Source organism: Castor canadensis, chromosome X (genome assembly GCF_047511655.1).
Source record: "Castor canadensis chromosome X, mCasCan1.hap1v2, whole genome shotgun sequence".
Taxonomy (NCBI): Eukaryota; Metazoa; Chordata; class Mammalia; order Rodentia; family Castoridae; genus Castor; species Castor canadensis.
In genome coordinates, this window is record NC_133405.1 from 5,689,270 (window position 1) to 5,704,439 (window position 15,170).

The 15,170-nt window shown below is 40.8% G+C and overlaps 1 protein-coding gene across 6 annotated transcripts in view; it reads left to right on the plus strand.

The window, feature by feature from the left end:
• Positions 1-14,645, plus strand: part of Ids (iduronate 2-sulfatase) — a 59,687-nt gene extending 45,042 nt beyond the window's left edge. For 5 of the 6 annotated variants that reach the window (XM_074063160.1, XM_074063161.1, XM_020177327.2 and 2 more), the window contains 3 exons: positions 3,735-3,861; positions 6,709-6,882; positions 10,685-14,645. In XM_074063160.1, coding sequence (XP_073919261.1) covers positions 3,735-3,861; positions 6,709-6,882; positions 10,685-11,157 — 774 coding nt within the window. In that variant the 3' untranslated portion in view covers positions 11,158-14,645. The remainder of the gene's footprint in view (positions 1-3,734; positions 3,862-6,708; positions 6,883-10,684) is intronic. The other variant, XM_074063159.1, reaches the window with a different exon arrangement.
• The last annotated feature ends 525 nt before the right edge of the window (positions 14,646-15,170 follow it).

Sequence of the window (15,170 nt, forward strand, 5' to 3'; positions counted from 1 at the left end):
ACTGCCGGGTTCTAATAACAAGATTGCTCAATTGTAGCTCTGAGGCTGCACCTGAATGCTTAGTTACAGTCACTTAAAATGCACCTTTACAATGGACTTTGTGCCAGAAAGGATGTTGAGCATTTCCTTTGGCTCTGATGGGAAGCTAGTGACATACCATCCCTTTTTGCTGTCAGATGAGGGAAGTGTAGACAGGGAGGCATGCTGACTTACCATGACACAGAGTTAGTGCCTGGCAGAGCTGGTGTAGCCCCAGGGGTGTGTAACTCCAAAGCCTCATGGTTTGTTTTGTCAGTTTGAACAGACCGGGTTACAATGTACTTTCTACCCAATACCAGCTGTATGACCTCTGTTAAGCCACTACTTCTCTGAACCTCAATTTCTTTATTTGTCAAATGAAGACAGGATGAATAAAGGTTTACTGTGATAACACTGACTTTGGAAGTTTTCCGTGAGGAGCATAGGGAACATGTGGAAGCGTCCAGGGCAGTGCCAGCTTCATGTGAGATCTCCTTCAAGATCTGAGTCCCTTCCTCACATCCCTGTCCATTGGATACATAGCAGACAGCATGACCCAGAGAGCCACCTGGTGAGCTCATGTGTGGGGTCCATTCCCCTTGGACTCAAGCCCCACTCCTTATCCTTTTCTATCTTATGTGTCTGTGTCCAAGCCCCTTCTCACACCTCTCTTGAGCCACTCAGTTCTATGTTCTTAGGCCTGTTCCTTCTTGGTCATCAACACCAACTTGATCATGACCCCCCACCCCCAATTCTCATTGCTTATATCCTCCTGGGAATTTCCAGAGTAGAGACTCCTACTCCTTCCCTTTTGTCTAGGTGGCTTCTTGACTTCGTTCCGTCTCTCAATTGCTAAGGTCCCATGGCAGGCCACTTACTCTTCTTGCCAGCCCCTCAGCATGCTTGTCCCACTTGCAAATGGAATCATGACACAGTCCATCAATGAGAGCTGCTGGAGAGAATTCATGCTGCCATGAGGCAGAGAGGTCCTCAGCTGCCTGGGTGAGCTCTTTGTATGGCAACTCTTGTCTACCCAGTGAGATTTCCCTGTCTTCCCACCAACTTTCCCTGCAGCCTTTGTCTGCTCTTGTCACTCCATCTATAAAAGTACCACCTCTCTTGACTGCCTATTTCTCCTCCCTTCCACTTGCTCCCCTCTCCTTCACCCACCCACTCCTTCAAGGGCAGTGAAGAGTAGTGCAATCTGGCTGCATTTGTGGTCTCCTTACCCAATTTTTCTTTATTCTCTTCTATTTGGGCTTCTGCCTCCCCAGCCCATTAAGTTCTCTTACCTGGGTGGACATTGACCTTGTTGGCAAATAGATTCCATCCTTTCAGGTCTTGACCTTCTCTGAGCTCTGTGCTGCTTTTTCACTGCTGACCAGCCCCATCCTTTCTGGAACTATTCACCTCATTGGCTTCCTTGCAAGACCTTCTCAGCCCCCTCTGCTCTAGCCTTCATGACAATCACCTCTTTTGTGTTCCCCAGTTAGATGCTGTCCCCAAGGTCATTTCAGGTTTCCCACTGTGTCCTTTCTGCTTCTCTCTAGCTGGACTCATCTGAGTTCTGTTGGTAGATGACTCCCAGAACTGTCTCTCCGGCACAGGCCTTGCTTCTAATTTTCAACTTCATGTGTCCACCTGCCTGTGAGAGCTGTTATTAGGCAGATGACCATGGAGACCTCAGCCCCATAGGTTCTCGTGTGGCCAGGTCACCACCCCCATCCTGACTTTTCTCCTTCCTCCTCTTGTATCCCCCTACCACATGCCAGTGAATCATGCCATCAGCTGAATTCAAAACTTAGAGCTTTCTCATCTCCTTCCTCTGCCCTGTACCGTCCCTTCCTCCACAGCTGCTTTATCTCCCCAAGTTCCTCTCAAATCCACTCTGTCCCTTGGATCCTTCAGCATATCATTTTGCAGCATATCATAAAACCAAATGGGTTTTACTTTTTTTTTTTCATTCAGCAAGTATGTTGAGCACTTTTCAGGTGCCAGCAGATGTAGTGTCATGTTGTCAAAAGCCCCTGGAATCTGTGTTGTTGTTGCCATAGGATACTTGCTAACCTGCTGCTCAGAGCATGTCACTTCCTTGCTTTCAAAGACCTCAGTGACTGTCTTAAACCTATAGCCTGGGACCTCTAGTCCCTGGAAGGATCTGCTAAATCCTTATCATCTGTCTCTTACCTAAGATTTTGGTATCTTGTACCACCTCTTGCCCTCACATGTTATTCAGCAGCTCCAAATATGCCCTATTCTGTCATGACTCCACACCATTCCCTACAGTGCAGCCCCTGCTTAGAGCATTTTACTCCCATTTGTCCAATGGCAAGCACCTTTTCTCCAATGCAGATTTTTCCGTGAAGCCTTCCCTGATTTCCCTGGGCCAACTCAAGAGCTTATTTTCCTGTCTTGTCTGTGTGACCTACAAATAATGTGGTGTTTTTGTGTTTCTGTGACTGTATGCCTGTTGACCAGGTGTCTCATTAGGGCTGGAGACCATGCGTTCTTATTTAATGCTTACCTCTATGTGCTAGCATAGGAAGGAGATGTCTTTGGTCCCCAGGAAGTCTAAAGTTCTCTGAGTTACAGACTGAAGACTTTATTTGGCAGAAAGTATAAGTAGGCTAGGATCTAGCATATTCTTTCTATAAGGTTATATGTTTATCTGTTCTCTTTACCAGAAGCAGAGGACAGGGCAAGTCTTATGACTGTCCTTACTCTAGCAGTGACAAGAAGAAGCTGACAGGTCCATCTGATAAGGCAGGAGCCACACAGGCAGCAGAAACTAGGGCTGGTCTGATAAGTCTGTACTTGCTTGCTTTTCAGTGCTTGGAGGTGGGTGGGGGATTCATCTTATTTCCTTAATGTTTGTTAACAATGGTGGCACAAACAGTTGAGTTCTATTACACAAACACAGGGTTCCTGCTGAATTCACCAAGAAAAAAAGGGACGATGGTTTCTTTACTTGTGAGTATTGACCTGGCTGTCCCAAAGTCCCTCTTGGGTTTAGGAACTGTGGCTGCTCTCTTGTCCTCCATTGCTCTTCTGGCTATTGACAGTTTGTTAGAAACGAGCTACACTTAATATTCATAGTCAATTGTCATCTCTTCTTGGGCCAGAAGGTGGTCAGAGTGAAGAACTGCAGCTACCACTAGAAGCTAGAAGAGGTAAGATCCTCCCTTAGAGCCTTCAGAAAGAAATGGCCCTCCCCAAACCTTGTTTTTGGACTTCTCACCTCCACAGCTGAGGTACAATCCAATTATAGTATTTTAAACCACATAGATTAGGGTACATTGTTACAGCAGCCACAAGAAATGAATACAGCTGAATTCTACCTTTGGTGTGCCCCTTATTAGATAGAGCCTGTGGGGGCCTATGTTTGAAGGAGTCAAGGGATCAGTTTCTGTGTACATGTTCATCTCTGGGGACTAGCCAGTATATGTGAAGGGTACAGAAGACAGCAATAAGTGACATCCATCTGCCATGATGTGTGCCCTAAAGTGAAAGCTGATTTGCTTAGAAACAAATATTGCTTTGGACCTGCAGATTGTGCTGTGACTCTGTAGGTAAAAGGAGGCAGAAGATAGGGAAAGGGAGAGAAAGTAACTGAGGGCGTAGGATTGGGAAAGATGCTCAGACAGACATTATCTCTGCATTCGCCATAGCAATTAAAGTTGCATTTACTCTCATTATTGATTTCTTTTAATTTGCAGCGGAAGATACGCCAGAGCTACTTTGCCTCTGTGTCCTATTTGGATTCAGAGGTCGGCCGCCTTTTGAGTGCTTTGGATGATCTTCACCTGGCCAACAGGACAATCATTGCATTTACCTCTGATCATGGTAAGCATTTTGAAATGCCCTGGTGAGTCACTCAAAATACCTCAACTTTCCCATGAAACATGCTTTTGAAGATTGCCCTAATGTGTAGGCGTGCACTCTTTTGTGAATCAGCAGTGCCTTAAGTGCAGGATCTTGCTTTTGTGATCAACTTGTTAGTCCTGGGACTTCTTTCTTGGGCACTGTGGGTGGAGGCAGGTGAGAAAAAAAGGTAGAAGCTTTTTTTTTTCTTGTTGAATTCACCAGGAACCCTGTGTTTGCGTAATGGAACTCTTTTAAGTCCTCATGTTTAACCTAGATCACTGGAGGACTTTTAGTTTTCTTTGGAGGATGCAGAGCAATCCTGGCAGAGTCTAGCAAGGTCCTCAGACCTGACTGGACCTGAAGGGGTCCTTTATTTCAACCATTATTTCTGCCAAAAGACTAGGCTTCCCAACTCTGTCTTTTCTAAGGCTGTTTCCTACTTCTTCTAAACACAGAACTGTCATTTAAAAAACATTCTCTTTAATTTGAAATATTTTCAGTGCACCCAAGTGGAAAATAAAACAACAGCTCCCCCTAGCAGCAGTCTCATTAATCTCGTTCTTACTCACTTTTCCTTCTCCTGAATTGTTTTGAGCCAAACCTGAGATGATTCTTCCAAACACTATCTTTAAGAACTATTGCTTCTTTAAGCATAGCAATAATACCATTGTCATACCTAGAAAAAAGAAAATAGTTATTTCATACCACCGTATATGATATGGTACAATAGTAAACCATAAAATGTGCTCATTGTGAACAAAGAGAAGGATACAAAACATAACGCAGGAGCTGGGATGCCTCCTGTTCAGGTTAACTAGTGTTGGCAGAGTGGAGTGCTATAATTTTTCACATATTCCTAATTATCTGCTGTCCACTTTTCAGCCTCTCTTCTCAGTGTCCAGCTTCATCTTTTACTGGCACACACTCTTCTCTGAGGCAGCTGCAGTTGATGACAGTAGCCCACCTCAAAGTGTTCACCTGGGACATACTACATCACAACCATAAGAGAGCTGGTAAACCATGCTGGTTTCTGTACATCTGTTCAGAAGGCCTTTTATTTCCTGGGCTATCCTGTGCTGCCTTGTTCTTGTCCCAGACTTTTGGGGCAAGTGCCAGAAACCTTCTAAGCTGCCTGTCAAAGTCCTCTACCTCTTATTCCTCCTGTCTGTAAAGATAGACTGCTGGGATTCTCACAAGCATGTGCTCTACTTTCTTATATATTTACTGCTGGCTACAGCAGCCCAGACTGAAGCCTAGTACAAGATGAATGTGTTCCTGTAGCTAGGAACTAGCCAAGCCCTGTATTGGGCCCAGGGGATGGCTCCACAGCTGCCTTTACATGGTGCCAAGTGGTCCACCATTACTGGCAGAGGCTTGTGGGCTTAGAGTGCCCATATTTGGGGATGCCACAGAGAGCCAGACTTCCAGAGATTGATTCCTAAGGTCCCACTGCCGAGGTCCCTCATTTTCCTGTCCCACAGGCTCCTTGACCATCCATCTCTTAGGTTCTGCCAGACTGGAAAGCTGGTGTCCTAGGAGCTCACTGCTATCCTACCCAGTCCCCAGCACTCATGGGTCAAGGCTGCCTTGTCCTTCTGGGGAGAGTAGAGATGTGGGGCTGATGGACTGTGGAAACTCCCTGTCGCTGAGCTCCCCACAGAGTATCTGAACACCCCTACTTCACTCCCTAGTGCTGTCAACATAGGGAGGGAAGCCTCGCCACAACCCTTGTGCATCCACCGTGGGCATGACGGCTGCTTTGATCACTGATTGTGGAGCAGTTCCATTCAACTTGAGGTCTGAGGAGAAAACTGTAGACTCAGAATATATTCCAGCCCTATTCTGGGAGACCACTATTCCTAAGGCTTAGACTCTGTTTGTAGCCCTAGTGTCATCTGTAGACTGAACCTGGGCAGTGTTGTACTGGACTTCGCACCATCCTGTCAAAAGTCAACAGATGTGGCTGTGATGACTAAAGTACACATGTATGTCAATACCTTTCTGCAGCTTACCCATGGCTGCTTTTGGTGTCCTTGGTTATTTCTATAACACAAAATACTCCATGTACAATCATTGTCACACACAATTTTTGTGTCAGAAAGGGTGTTCAGACTTAAAAATGTTGAGGATTCCTGACTTAAAGTATTCACCCTATCTTTTGCAAGTAGATGTTTTAAATCAATGTTAAGGATTATTTAATCATGGTTAATGATTTGTATCAAAAGTTTATTTTTCTCTACATATTGTATGTCTTAAAAATGAACACAATATCCTTGTTTTATGCCACAGTTTTGCAGCTCATGTTTTAGTGGTATAACCCAGGAACTGAAAACTTGAGCTTATGGGACATGAGTCAAAAAATAAGACAGGTTTAGAATATGGCAATGGTAATAATACTTCATCTTGCAGGATCCCCATTATTGAAGAACAAGCCACTGGGTTGTAGCTGAGTGGTAAGGCAGTTCTTAGTGTGCATGAAACCCTGGGTTCATTCTCGTCTTGGCAAGGGAGGTGTGTTTGTTTGGTGTCATCTGGCCCTGCAAAGTCCAGTGTGGGTATATGTTGCTAATTGCTTGTTAAAAGAAGATATTTTAGTTTGGGGGTTTAATATTTTCCCTTTTTAATGGTTTCTTCATTGAGGACAGACGTCTGACTTTGAATGAAGCAGCATTCAGGTGAAATCACCCTTTTGTAGTAATTATAGAGGAATTTCCTCAGTTTAATAGCGTTTTTCTTCCTTTATAACAGGAGTTGAAATGGTGTATAAATAAGCAAGTTATGGTACAATTACTCATTTTCTGTCTTTGTGTGATTTTTATGACCCAGGGTGGGCCCTAGGTGAACATGGAGAATGGGCCAAATACAGCAATTTTGATGTCACTACCCGTGTGCCACTTATGTTCTATGTTCCTGGAAGGACGGCTTTACTTCCGGAACCAGGCAAGAAGCTCTTTCCTTACCGTGACCCTTTTGATCCTGCCTCAGAATCAATGGATCCAGGTATAAAATACACTAAAGGTATACTGCCTAGCAGTGACAGTGCCTTTACTTTACATGTGGGCCACCTTATGGCTCACAGGCTGTAGGCTTACTTGGTCCCTCTTCCTGCTGTGTTGGAATTCCTTCTCAAAATTGTTAGTCAGCACATATTTTAGCACTCCCCGTGCTCTGGCTTGGGAAGGAATGGCAGAGCCAGAGCTCACAAGTATGGCTACTCTCCCCTGGGAGCCCTGGAGGTTGAAGGGACAAAGGATCATTTCCAAGGTAGCATTACCAAGGTAGGGAGGCTGCCATAGAGGTGACAACAGTATGCACCACAGCTTAGAGAAAGGGGCTACAGACTGCCAGGGCAGAATCCCCCCAGCAGATGAGTAGAGTCCTTAACCTCCACACCTTTGCTATGTACTCAGTCCTTTCTGTGCACAATATTTCCCATTTTGGCAGCTCATTGACATAGTGAACCACTGGATCTGTAAACTCTGCCAGGTGATTCTGCTCTGTGTTCCTCAACAGTTTCACTGTTTGATTTCCACATGCCAGTCCTTCAAAGCTTTGAAAACAAATGCCTTTCCACCCATGTGGGGTGACCTATGTGGGTTCTTGTGAGTTGATCCTGACTATCTGCTCAATGTATTTTAGAGACAAATTATATACTTCTGATGACATTTGCTCTTTTTCCATGAAATGTGATAAACCAAGTTGCCCCTTTTTGGACTTACACATTTAATCCATTTTTAATATCTAAGTCTTATACTTTATATTGATTCCTATTTAAATTTATCTTGGTTTTAGATAATCATTCTGGCCTTTCTGAATCTTTGAATTTGCTTTATATTGTCCAGTTTTATTTTCTGCATATTTAATTTTGGGGCACTGTGTGCCGTGTCTTCTTTTACAATGCTGATAGAAAAGTTACACATTTTCAAGGCATGCTTTTTAACCCTTTGTTTGCTGGGACAAATCTGACAGATGACAGTCCTTTTTGAAACTTGTCTGGAAGTATTCAGCAATTTATAAATTCATGTGACTGTATTGTCATCCAACTTTTTTCCCAAAATTTATCTCTAGCCTGTACCTTTTCTCTGAACTTCAACTTGTATTTCCAACAGCCTATCCCATTTGGCCAGTCTTAACATGCTTGGAGCTGAACTTCTGCTCTTTCGCCTTTAGGTTTGCCTTGGCACTCTTCTCAGGAAATGGCAGTAGTTGCTCATGCCAAAAAAATCCTAGAATATTTTCAACCCCTGTGTTGCTCTCATGCTCCATATGTAACATGCAGTCCATCAGAAAGCCTGTTTTTCTCTATTCAGAATTGGTCCCTACCCCTTTGCACTGCATCCACCGCCACCTGCATCTCTTTTTGAATCATGCAGCAACTTTCTTTTTTTTTTTTTCATTTTTCTTTTATTATTCATATGTGCATACAAGGCTTGGTTCATTTCTCCCCCCTGCCCCCACCCCCTCCCTTACCACCCACTCCGCCCCCTCCCTCTCCCCCCCCCCAATACCCAGCAGAAACTATTTTGCCTTTATTTCTAATTTTGTTGTAGAGAGAGTATAAGCAATAATAGGAAGGAACAAGGGTTTTTGCTGGTTGAGATAAGGATAGCTATACAGGGCATTGACTCACATTGATTTCCTGTGCGTGGGTGTTACCTTCTAGGTTAATTCTTTTTGATCTAACCTTTTCTCTAGTACCTGTTCCCCTTTTCCTATTGGCCTCAGTTGCTTTAAGGTATCTGCTTTAGTTTCTCTGCGTTAAGGGCAACAAATGCTAGCTAGTTTTTCAGGTGTCTTACCTATCCTCACCCCTCCCTTGTGTGCTCTCGCTTTTATCATGTGCTCATAGTCCAATCCCCTTGTTGTGTTTGCCCTTGATCTAATGTCCACATATGAGGGAGAACATAAGATTTTTGGTTTTTTGAGCCAGGCTAACCTCACTCCGAATGATGTTCTCCAATTCCATCCATTTACCAGCGAATGATAACATTTCGTTCTTCTTCATGGCATGCAGCAACTTTCTAAAGAGTCTCCTTGCTTGTTCCCTGGCTCATTTAGAATCTTCCCTCCTCAGAGACGTGCAAGCGACCCTTTTTAAGCTCATGGCAGGGGCTACGGATATAACCCAGTGGAAGAGCTCCTACCGACACTGTAGCGAGGTTCTGGGTTCCATCTCTAGCATCACAAAAAGTTCTTTAAAAAATCTTGTTACAGTTGTTCTCAAGAGCCTTTTTTGTTTCTGTCTGACTCTGAGTAAAGGTCCTCATGATGACTAACAATGCCTTATGCAATCTGACTTCCCCCTCATCTCTCTGATCTCCTCTTTGACAAGTATCCAGACCAGATGTCCTGTGTTGTATCCCACAGTCTGGATTTGTCTCATTGTTTCTTCCTTACTAAATTCAGGGTAAACATTTTTGCCCAGTATACTACATGCGATGTGATGTCCTCTTATATCACGGCAGGGGTACTCATGGCAGCCTGTGACCTAATTAATGATGCTAAGTTTAATCATTTGGTTAAAGTGGGAACATCACCAGATTTTGCCATTGTAAGGTATTTTTTAAAAAACTTTCTTTACTTGTTTTCCTTTTTATTTCACTTACAAATCAAGTATCTAGAAAATGAAATTTGGCATTATAAAGTTGTCTTAACTATCCAGAAAGGCCAGAATGATAGTGCAATGCCACGATCAATTTTAACAGAAAGCAGTGTAAGTATGGGGTTTGGATTTTAAGGATGGATGGACCATAATGAGATACCACTTCACACCCATTAGAATGGCTGTTAATAAACAACAAATGTCGGTGATGGTGTGGAGAAATTGGAACACTTGTGTCTTGGTAGCAGGAATGTAAAATGGTATAGCTGTTGTGGATAAGTGTGATGATTCCTCAGAAAGTTAAACAGAATTACCATATGACTGAGCGATTCCACTCCTAGGCATATATATACCACAGAACTGAAAACAAGTATTTAGACAAAAATTTGAACATGAAAGTTCATAGCAGCACTATTCACAATAGCCAAAAGGTGGAATAAACTCATATGCCCATCAACAGATGGATATACATAATGTGATATGTATAGCTATATATACACACATATATGTATATACAGTGGAATATTATTCACTCTTAAAAAAGGAATGAAATTCCAACACATGCTACCATATGAATGAACCTTGAGGATGTGATGCTGAGTGAAATAAGCCAAGCATAATGGGACAAATACTGTATGATCCCATTCATATGCAGTATCTAGAATAGTCAAATTCATAGAAATAGAAAGTAGAATTGGCGTTGTCAGTTGCTTGGGGTAGAGAAATGGCCAGCTATTGTTTAATGGGGACAGAGTTTCAGATGTGTAAAGTGAAAAATGTTCTGGAGGTGAATTATGGTGCTGGTGGCACAGTAATGTTAATATACTTAATGCCACTGAACTTTCCAGTAGACATGTTAAGATGGTAAATTTCACATTTTGTGTATTTTACCATATTAAAAAGGAGATGGATCAAATGCAAGCGTGAAGAAAGGACTGTCTGTGGAGTGACACCATGAGACTCAGAATATCTTGTTCTTCAACAGACTTTTACCCAGTGGTTTGAGCTTTAATTGATGAAGTTTACATGAGTTATTTATTACAGTGGTGGTTCCAAAATTTTAGTAGTTTCAAAAAGTGCCAGCAGGCTGGAGGTGCCTTAATTTTGCATCCTGCTATTTGATTGAATGAGTAATTAATGGTGAGTGAAGTGCTGATGTGGTAGTGTTACCAGAGCCACCTGTATTCCTTCCTGTTTCAGGCAGGCAAGTTGTGGATCTTGTGGAACTTGTGTCTCTCTTCCCCACGCTCACTGGACTTGCAGGACTGCGAGTTCCTCCTCGTTGCCCCATTCCTTCATTTCATGTTGAGGTGTGCAGAGAAGGCCAGAACCTTCTGAAGCATTTTCGATTCCATGACTTGGAAGAGGATCCATACCTCGATGGTAATCCCCGTGAGTCAATTGCTTATAGTCAGTACCCCAGGCCTGCAGACTCCCCTCAATGGAATTCTGATAAGCCAAGTTTAAAAGATATAAAGATCATGGGCTATTCCATCCGCACCATAGACTATAGATACACTGTGTGGGTTGGCTTCAATCCTAATGAATTTCTGGCTAACTTTTCTGACATCCATGCGGGGGAACTATATTTTGTGGATTCTGATCCATTGCAGGATCACAATGTATATAATGACTCCCAACATGGAGGATTTCCCCAGTCATTAATGCCTTGAGTTTTGCTAGCCACAGAGGGCAAATATAACATGCTCCCATCAAGCTAGTGAGAGGAATGATGATTATTTTGTCATTACCCATAATATTGGATGCAACCTGGAGGGGTGGTAATCAAAACACACATCAACAGTTTGGCCTAAGAATATGTGATAGCTGAACCTTTTCATTTAGTGTTTATTAATATATAATTGGTAATTGGATTGGGGATAGACTGAATCTCTTTTTTCCCTTTTTAAATCAGTCATAACTTAGTCATTGAGTAACAGGTCAACATTAGGTCATATCTTTGTGTATCAAGCCCATACTACTCAAATATAACACTGTACTCAAGAAATACTTTGTCACATTTAATGCATTTCATATAAGTACTGTGCACTAACTGATTGTGCCACTGGAGCTCTGAGTGATTTCTAATTTCTGGGTTTATCTTTATTTTATTTATAATTTAATAATTTATCTTGGGTAGCCCAATATATTTAAAATATGTCAACATGAAATTCACATTTCTTTCTAAAACATGAAGTTAACTAATAATTTCAGGATCCACTACTACCTTAAAGTATGTCTTCAATTTTTGTTTCTAAGACTAAAAGATTTCAAAATCCAAAAATAAAATGTGTATAAATGACTAATATGTTATTTTTCATAAAAAATAAATAATGCTTAGTAAACTAGAGGCATGAAATATGTATGGGAAGTTCAGCTATAATTTTTTCATATAATTTCTGGCCAAGTAATAATTTGTTACCAAATAATATGACCTTGAACTCAGTGACCATCTATTAAAAGTCTGTTATTCACAATAAAAAGCATTTTAAAAGTATCTAATCCATGGTTTGAGTGACTGAAAATCCTGCCAGTGTTCTTCTTTAGGGATGATTGTTTGCAGACATCTGTTTATTCAGGAGGCAGAAAATATTCTACTTTTAATTGTTTATTAAAATAGTAATTTTATTAAATTGTAAATTTTGAAAACTTATTAGTATAACATTAAGTAATTTTCAGTCCTCTAGAATGTAATTCTGTATTTCTTAAATATGAAAGTAGCCAGAAAGGCAGGTAGAAGTAATAAGCTTCATTCATACCATCTTAAAAGTAATGGTTGTACTTATAACATGATAAAAGTGATCAATTATCAGTAATCATCAAAAGAATAAAAAGCTTTTTAAATAAACATGTAATATAGTCAGTCTTACATCAGAATAAGTTTAGTCATTTTCTCCTAAAAATGCCTCGGTGTTTCAAGGTAAATGTTTGTGAAACAAAACATAACAAATAGTTAACTAGACTTAATTACTGCCATGTATTAAATTATAACCAAAAAAGACAAGATATTATATTAAACTCAGTAAAATTTCAAAGACTGATTGCGTTTTTACTAATTGGCCTATGATAGAGATGTATATGAAAACATACTGATCTAAGCAGTTAAATGACTGTCTTGGCAACTGCAATTTTTATTTGAGGGTTGAAGGCCCCTATTCAGCTCTCCTGATTCCAGAACTCTTTTCTCAGACGTTTCAACTTTTATAAGTTGTTTCCTTCAGCTTTTTCTTACACTTCATCATATTTATCACTTTCATTACATTCACTATAATTTTTACAATATAGTCTAGAAATTTCTTATGATATATTTTCAATGTATTTAGCTTTATTTCCTACTTCACAGTTATGATGATAAGTTTTAATGCAAGTGTTTGTTTCATATCCATTTGTTGTTCTTGGTTGGCTACAATATGTGCACTTCATTTTTTTGCACTTTATTTCCCAAAGCACAGTATTGGTAGCAAAACTCTAAATTCTGCCCTTGATGAAATCATAAGCCCCACTGTGCTCTCTGCTTGATAGGCACTAAGCATATATGACTATTTAAATTTAAATAATTGAAATGAAATAAGATTTAAAAAGATTACTAGTCACACCACATTTCAAGTGTTCAGTAGCTACAGGTAAAGAATATTTCTATCATGGCAGAAAGTTTGATTGGACAGAGCTGTCTTGGATTATCTCTGGATTTGAGCTGGATCTGCTGATTGTTGGCAAATTCCTCCTGCAGGTTATTTCTCTTCCCTGCATTTGCCCACAAAGACTTGTCCAGAGGTGAACAAACTGTGTTTAGTTTAGCGTAGAGTAGGGAGTTTGCTATGGCCATTGGCCTCTTCCCCTTCACTCCCATCTTCATTGCCTAGTCCTTCTCCCCTCCTTCACAAATAGTTTACCTCCCCTCCTTTTTCCTCCCCTTTCCCTAAAGGAATCCACGTGTCTTCCTAAAATCCCTCTTGACCCTGCCCTTTGAGAACACCGTCAGTGCCTACTATGGGTCTAGAAAGACCTCCGCTGAGCAGTCAGAGTCTTCCCTGGCTCCACAATGCCCCTGCCCTTGGCTGACTCTCCCTTGCCAATCCCTGCCTCCCTCCCTTCCTAGGTTGTGCTCCTTCTTCTCTGCACCAGTCCCTTCATGGCCATTTTTTATAAGCTAGCTCCTATGCCCCCATTGCCAAGAGGCTGAGATTTTCATGACTCTCGAGACTGTATTATGGGATGAAGTGAGCACCACTAAAGAATCTTACATTCACTCACCTTACTTTTAAAAGGTACTTAAACTCAAGTAATAGAGCACCTGCCTGGCAAGTGTGAGGCCCAGAGTCCAATCCCCAGTACTGCCCCCCCTTACCAAAAAGGCACTTTTTCTGATTATAAAATTGGTGTGTTAATTTAAATAAATGGAAAACAGAAATGTAGTAAAAAATGAGAAAATGTGTGAATGTTTTATCCTGAGGTAGATACTTAATATCTTGTCTTTTTGGGGATATGAATTTTTTTACCTTTCTGTGATTTTTTTATCATGCAATTTATGTTCTTACTTTTCCCCTAAGTATTATGTGTAGTTATTCTGGATTTTTGCAAAGATACTTTATATTACTGGTAATATAGTTTATTGTGTAGTTTCATTATAATTTACTTAACCTTCTTTAAATTGTTGGAAATTCAAGTTATTTCCAAGTTTTCAGTATTATAAATAATGTTATGATGATCAACTTTGTGAATAAAATGTTTTTATGTATTTCAAATTATTCCCATAAGGTAGTCTCTCAGTGCCAAGTTGTCAAAAAACATCTCTTATTCCCCCCCCCATTCTCTTGCTACCTAACTGTGCTTAAGTGAAAAAATAAAGTTAGCAAGCTTACAAATAAAAACCATAAGCCAAAAAAGCATCCACAGTCCTACAATAGGTAAAAGTGATATCCTGTTTTAACTTCTGATTGTGTGTTTAGCAATGATTTTGACCACTGTTTTATGTGTATGATTGTTGGGCATATGTATTTCCAGTTTTGTGAATTTGCCATTTCAATTTTGCTTATAGGTCTCACTTTTTAAATAATCAAACAAATTGGTCTTTTCTGGTGTGATATTTCTCCTGTCTTTTCCTATTAAACATGGAGACCCCCTCTATCTGGAGGTTGAATAAATATTAATTTTCCTTTGACTTTTTGTGGTTTGATTTTATATTTACCCTGTCTCTCTACCCCATTCCTAGAGTAATATATGCTCACTGTGTGAAATGTAGAAAATGGTAAAGATGGAAAGAAGCCTGTCATTCCAAATACAGCTACTGTTGACATTTGTGTATTCCTTTCCACTCCTTTTCCTACCCACATACATATGCACTGATATGGACATTTTATCATTACATAGCTGAAATTTAATACAATCTCTGTTATTTTTTATCTAGCACAATGTACCTTTTTTTTTTTTGAGACAGGGGCTTGCTATGTAGCCTGCAAGCATTGAACTCACAATTCTCCTGCCTCTGTCTCGTGACTACTGGGATTATAGGTATGCACCACCATGAATGGCTCAAATAATAAGAAAAAGATTTTGTGGTGCTAGGAATCAAACCCAGGATCTCATGCACAGGAGGCAAGTGCTCTACCACTGAGCTACACCCCTAACCATTAGCAAGGTTTTTTATGCCATTTGACAGTTACTGGTTAATAGTTCTAATGACAGT